The sequence below is a fragment of the Seriola lalandi genome, unplaced genomic scaffold (assembly GCF_002814215.2).
Source record: "Seriola lalandi dorsalis isolate HSWRI2012SDOR001 ecotype SW California unplaced genomic scaffold, Sedor1 jcf7180002054311, whole genome shotgun sequence".
NCBI classification, from domain to species: Eukaryota; Metazoa; Chordata; class Actinopteri; order Carangiformes; family Carangidae; genus Seriola; species Seriola lalandi.
Genome location: NW_019524864.1, coordinates 250,054 through 256,823, shown reverse-complemented (window position 1 = coordinate 256,823; position 6,770 = coordinate 250,054). Strand labels below are relative to the sequence as shown.

General features: G+C 39.5%; 1 protein-coding gene across 1 annotated transcript in view; it reads left to right on the top strand.

Moving 5' to 3' along the window:
* fshr (follicle stimulating hormone receptor) overlaps positions 1-6,770 on the top strand; it is a 12,968-nt gene that overhangs the window by 1,892 nt on the left and 4,306 nt on the right. Inside the window, exons 2-10 of the mRNA XM_023406569.2 lie at positions 633-704; positions 1,710-1,784; positions 2,027-2,101; positions 2,203-2,277; positions 3,315-3,389; positions 3,891-3,971; positions 5,037-5,105; positions 5,213-5,287; positions 6,185-6,367. Coding sequence (XP_023262337.1) covers positions 633-704; positions 1,710-1,784; positions 2,027-2,101; positions 2,203-2,277; positions 3,315-3,389; positions 3,891-3,971; positions 5,037-5,105; positions 5,213-5,287; positions 6,185-6,367 — 780 coding nt within the window. The remainder of the gene's footprint in view (positions 1-632; positions 705-1,709; positions 1,785-2,026; positions 2,102-2,202; positions 2,278-3,314; positions 3,390-3,890; positions 3,972-5,036; positions 5,106-5,212; positions 5,288-6,184; positions 6,368-6,770) is intronic.

Below are 6,770 nucleotides of genomic sequence, written 5' to 3'. Positions count from 1 at the left end.
GGGGGGGGGGGGGGGCAGGGTGACAGCGGGGGTCAGCATTAAGATTAAGATCGCCTGAGGCTTTTGCACAAATATGCAGTGCAGATACACATAATCGTGCTCACAAAAAGCATACCAACAAATACAGCCAACACACACACACACACGCGCGCACACACAGAGGAGGACATTTGTGGTAGAAGTAGCAACTGTTCCTAAAAGACATACTGTGAACTCCCAGGCGGCGATGTGTGTGTTCTCATCTGTTCTGTTCTGCTCGAAGGTCAAGGCTCAGGAAGAGTGAGGATATTTACAAGTATGCAGCAATGGATGGCCATTTCAGATGTGATCTACAGCAACCAGATGCAAAATAAACTTGGGATCTTGTATAGACATTCTGTACACAAAGCAGTTTGTTTCTTGCATGAAAAGAAAATCCCCCAACATGAGTGAGTAAAAAGGGTCATGGCCTTGTTGATCTCCTTCATTAATCAATGAAAATACAGAGCTGAAAATGATCCCACCCCACACCCGAGACACACAGCAACACTGGCCACTAATGACTTTCACTAAGGATTTCTCTCCAGTGATTACGACTCTGTGATCTGTGCATCGCTGAGAGCTGATGTGAGTGGCTGTTTCTGCGTCAACAGGAGAGTTAAGCAGACGCAGATCCGAGAGATTCCCCAGGGTGCCCTCACCAGCCTGCAGCACCTCAGGAAACTGTAAGTGTGCGTGTGTGTGTGTGTGTGTCCCATGTTTATTCTTTGATGTGGAACATAATGAACTGAGGAGGTCAAAACAGTCGAGATATGGATCATCCAGACAGAGGAGAAATGAGGAGGGGGCGTTGGGATCTATGGCCAAGCCTCACCGGCCAATTTATCTTAATATATATTTGGTGTTATTCCTCTAAATTAAGAAAAAAAAGAGTTTTAGTTTAGCTAAATTATATGTACAAGCTAGAGTAACCAAATTACCTCCTAGATTCAGTTTAAATAATACATGAAATCCTTGAAAATAATGGAAAACAACTAAGCACAACAATAGAAACATAGACTCTTTTTGTTGCTATTTTATTAACTTATTTATTTATTTATTTATCTATTTCATCTTCATATCTTTGCCTGTATACTTACATTTGTAGGTTAGTTTTTAGTTGCTGTTGTTGTAGATTAAATATTTAATAATAAACATAAACTTTTGAAATCAGGAAATCAAAAACTTGATTGATTGATTGTTTTGGTTTCGTAATTTCTCCCTGTTTTTGATTTATCCTCAGTTTTAATGATGTGTTGCATACATGTAGCTTCCCATATGTTTGGATCTCGGGAGATGCAATTATGAACTGCATTTCCCACGTGTACTTGCATGAAACGCACAGGAATGCACAGTTTGATTCGCTGCTAGCTTTGAATATTCCCTCTTGTCCTGTGACCAAAGGCTTGAATGTATTTTTCAACACTTGCATTGGTGTAAAGTGTGCAGGGCCCTCCTTGCTCCTTTAGGTTTCGGCCTTCTTGCACACTCCTGCATTGTGTTGTAAGTGCTGTAATCTTTTCAAAAGTCCTGTCGCAAGATCAATGAGATGATAAATGCCTCCTGTCTTTCTTGTGACTACAGGGTCAATGAAAATGAAATCATTATCTGCATCACCATTTATATCCTTTACTTTCCCCCCTCTTCGCCCAACCCTGCTCTCCTCTTCTCTCCACCACCTACAACCATAGCATCATAATGAAGAACGACGTGCTGGAGAGTATCAGCACGTCTGCCTTCGCCAACCTCTCTCAGCTCACTTACATGTGAGTATGCAGTTTTCTAAAAACCCCCTGCACGCATTTTATCCAACGTGCCTTGTGTGTTTAGTCTCTGTCATGGAACAAGAAGAGCTGCAAACTCTGAGAGAGCCAAACCCAAACAGTTGAGGAGTGGGCTTGGCGGTTGTGGTGGAGACTAAATATATCAGAGAATGAGGTGTAAATGAAGACCTGGCAGCTGGATTTTTGTTAATGTACTCTATGTCATATTCTTGTGTCTCTCGCAGCATCATCTCCGAAAACCTTGCTTTGGAGAGAATTGAAGCTTTTGCCTTCTCCAATCTCCCTGAACTCACTGAGATGTAAGTATCACTGACAGGAAAGTGAATGTGGTGAAAACCCCTGAAACTGCAAGACCAGTCATCTATAATAGTGAGTACATGACTTTATGTGTTTCTTTCAGAAACATAGAAAAGTCAAAACACCTGAGTTCCATCCATCCAGATGCATTCGGGAACATCACGAAACTACAGCATCTGTGAGTACTCACTAAGAGTGCAGCAAAGAGGAACATGTGCTTCTTCATCTTGCGCTTGTCAAACTGATTGTGAGTCCAAAATGGGTCATGGGTGACAGGCCTACTTCTGACAGGCCCCCACACGACCGGAGACATCATTTTTTAATTAGCTTGGATCCTTTGAAAGAGAAATCAAGTATCACTCTTCATCCCAAGGAAGTTTTTTCTACAATATGAACTATACCATTTCAAAGATTTTAATGTATTTGTTACAAAAAGAGACTAAATTATACTGTCTATGTCTTATGAAACACTCTTAAAGTAGCTGTTTATAAGGGACAATGAAAAGCTAAAATCTCTCACTGACATTATCATACTTGTCCCAATTTGTAAGAACTGGGTCACATAAACAGATGGGAAAAAAAATACATTTCTCAAACCACCTCAGCACAAAAACATTGTATTTTGAATTACATAAAAAGGGGGTAAAAGTTATTGCATCTTGCAGATTAAACACAACAGAGGATTATCCTTAAAAACCTGAAGTGAAGCCATTCAAGGATGACTAAAAAACTAACATGATAATTTATGATATATGTATGTGTAATGCTAAACTAAATTTATAATTTACACATTCATGATATCATATATACATATACATTCTTTGGTGTCTCACAGTGTTGACAAAACACCCTCTACAAAACCTTTAACTAAGGTTGTCAGGTTGTTTAATAGAAATTTATATACAGTTTTAGGAAATCAGGTCACTCTTTTTAAATTTCAAAGCTGTTGTGCACAACAGTAAGTTTTCTTAGAGACAGTACCTACCGCTGAATGAGGCTGAACTCGTCATGTGTTTTTGCCAGACAGTTGTTTGGGACAGGGAAATCTTTAAATGTCTAATTTATCTCTCTGGCACCTCAGCCTCTCTGAACATCCTTGGAATCTTTTCGCATGTTAATTTTTTTTTATCTCTGTTATTACAATGAATCTTACATTGTCCGATTCTATCACTGTGAATGCACAGTAACATTTGCTGGTTAATCTGCACATCACAGGACCATCTCCCACACCACACTGAGAATCTTTCCAAACTTCTCCAAGATCCAGTCCACAGCCACCGAACTTCTGTTGTAAGTCTCCACACAATGAACAAATGAACTACAAATGCATGCTCAGATATACACCCACACACACACATACACACACACACACATACACACACACACATACACACACAGACAAACACACACCACTATTCCCACATGCACCTCAACATACAGGCTATTGTATGCACACAGAATTAAATATGCAGAGGAACGAAGAAATCACACCATTAAACATATAACACTGCAGTTAAAGCCTACGCACTGAGTAGTCCTTACAAAACAGAATAACATGGATGCAAACCATCTGTTCCTGGTCTCCAGTCTATAAAAAATCCATCTTTAGCCCATCTCCCATCTGAGATCCACCAGCTTCTAAAAGGAACTGGATTTTTAAGTAGATTGTAGCATGTATTTGTAATATTTTGCATCATAAGTGTACATGCTGTATATCTGCTGTTTTCGTACTTCTACTTACTTCTCAGCATTTGTTGTTTATTACGACTTTTTGATCTTTGTCCCGCTTAGTCAACTGCAGGAGAACAGCCACATAGAGAGAGTCCCCGCCAATGCCTTCAGAGGCCTCTGCACTCAAGCCATCTCAGAGATGTAAGGGATTCATCTTTCTTTTTTTTAGAAACACACCACCCTCACACAGCTCCGAGTGGGCATTATATACGCAATGATGAATGTTCCCTGAAATGCTCTCTGCCCTCTTTACTGGGCTCTGTCTTCTCACTGTTGTCTCCTTCTTTTATGCACATCTCTAACACTCTTACCACTTTATATCAACTCCTTATTTTTTTTCCAACATCCCCTATTTCATTATCATTATTTCATTAATTGGTTTTCTTATGTAAATAATGCAAAAAATGATAGCAATATTTGTGAAAAAATAAAACTAAGATGTTGCTAATATTACAGTAAGGCACCAACTACTTTGACTGTTACTGCTCAGTGGCCATCCTAGACTCCTAAACGCCACACATGCAGAGGACACTACAATTTACAGTCTCCCAAACGTCTCTGATGCAGACTATCAGTAGACATTGCAATTTACCAATGTCTCCTAAACGCCTCACATGCAGGCAATGGGTAGATGCTACAGCACACATTTTGTTTAGGGCAACAGCAGTGCGCTCTATTGTGTCTTCATGAGAGGTTTAAGGTTTGTAGTTGAAGGACCAATATGAAGGGCCATCAGGGGCCCATTTTCCCTTTGGGTGGCCCCAAGTATTTGCCAGGTTTGTCTCTCTAGACTCACCTCTGCTACTGCTAATACTCATAATTTATTGGCCAAATGTAAAGCTGATTGGTTAAAACAATGGTGGAAAGTAAAAGCAAAAGTGGATAAGTTTATAATGGACTACTTTTAATTTTATATTGCTGTTTTTACTGAAGTAAAATTATGAGTATGTCTCCCACCACTGCCAAATCTATCCAGGAAACATAGTTTGCCCACAGCTGTTAAAAAGCAGAAAAGGAAGGAAGAGAAAAAACAATAAATCCAATTAGTTTGGTGCGTTTGACTAAAATCCTGTACAGCTTTAGTCACTGAGAACAAAGGATCTGCACACACTAAAATTAGCTTTGATAGTTCAGATAAGTTTACTGTTGGAAATGTTCTGTGTTGCAGCCACATGACTGTAATTTGGCTTCTCTTTCCAATGACAGACGGCTCACCAGAAATGGCATCAAGGAGGTGGCAAGTGACGCCTTCAACGGCACAAGGATGAAAAAATTGTGAGTCATAGGCAGAGACACAATTACAAACAGAAGATTTACACAAAAATAAAATAAAATAGTCAGCTCTCATGTTTAATTTCTCTCTTTTTCTCCCTCTCTCTTAGGTCCCTGAGAGGCAACAAACATCTTACTCACATCAATCCCAACGCCTTTGTGGGTTCCAGTGAGTTGGTGGTACTGTAAGCATGACATTTAACAGTAACTCATGCCTACACGATTCACCCTCCTCATCATCACTTATTAAACTCAGGATGTAGGAGAAAACAAGAAGCAATGTGATATGTGTGGGGAGACTAAGCTTAGAAACATGATGCCAGATTTAAGGTAAAAATAAACCGAGAGCAGGTTAATTTTACCCGGAGAGACCTGTTTATTCCCCAAACAAAGAGACACCTATTTCCATTGAAGTAGAAATCAAAAAAAAAAAAGTATTTGTTTTTCTTTTGGGCTGTGATGTTTTTTTTCCCGTCCACATCCCAGCAATCACTTGGCAATCAAACGGTAGCTCTTTCCATGAATTTTCCAATCGGGAAATTTGTGTTTCAGGGTTTTATTCTTAGCAAAACTTGATTTTTGCTGGCATAAATATTTATACATCACTTCTTACACCCTCTGGAGTCCTTCTGTTTTCAGTGAATACACTGAGCATGTTTTATTTGCAGTGAGATAACTTGATTTATATACCATGTAGACACAGGCTGAGTAAACAAGCTGAAAGTGCATAATATCATAAGACATAATATCATATTTATGTCTGCAGAATTTCTTTAAACTGTATTATTGTACTTTATTAAAATTAAGCATACAAAGACACAAAATCCTGTTGGAATGAAGTCATTTCACACGTAAATAGACTGTATTATGTATGTTTTTGCTGTATTTGTGTGTATAAATAGTGAAACAACCTAAAACAAAGTCAAATAAAATCAACCTTGACTCCTGAGGGATACACCAACACTTCGCTTTTTATGAACTGATCATATATTAACGAAGGAGACATCCAAAATGGAATGGATTCTGAAATTCAAATGACAGTTTCAGTCGCTCCTCGGCTAAAGCCTCACTTGTTTGTGCAGGGACGTTTCTCACACAACCGTCACCTCCCTGCCGGACTCCATCCTCGGTGGGCTCCAGAGGCTGTTCGCAGAGTCCGCCTTGGAGCTGAAGAAACTTCCCTCTCTGCAGCTCACCAAACTGCACCAGGCCAGCCTGACCTACCAGTCGCACTGCTGCGCCTTCCAAAACATACGCAGGAACAGGTAGTCGAGAGGTTTCTGAACATTTTGGGAAACATGTTTACGTACAGAAAACATAAAAATGACAATTCAAGTTTTATGGAGGTTATGCGCAATGAAATTACTTTAACTTTAAATGACTGACAGAAGTATAATATTAAAGCAATGTTTTATTTTTTTATATCTCATTATAACTCAATTTCTGGTTAATCACCATTAACTAATGCTGTAGTATTGACCACAGAGCTTTGGTATTGAGGATTTATAGAACGTGTGTCAAAAATGCACTTAGTGTGTGTTGTTGTGTGGCAGATCGAGGTGGAACCACCTGTGCTCCAACCCCAACGCTCCGGATCAACTTCATTTCTACAGAGAACACTGCTCCAACTTCACCTCCATCACCTGCAGCCCAGCGCCAGACGCTTTC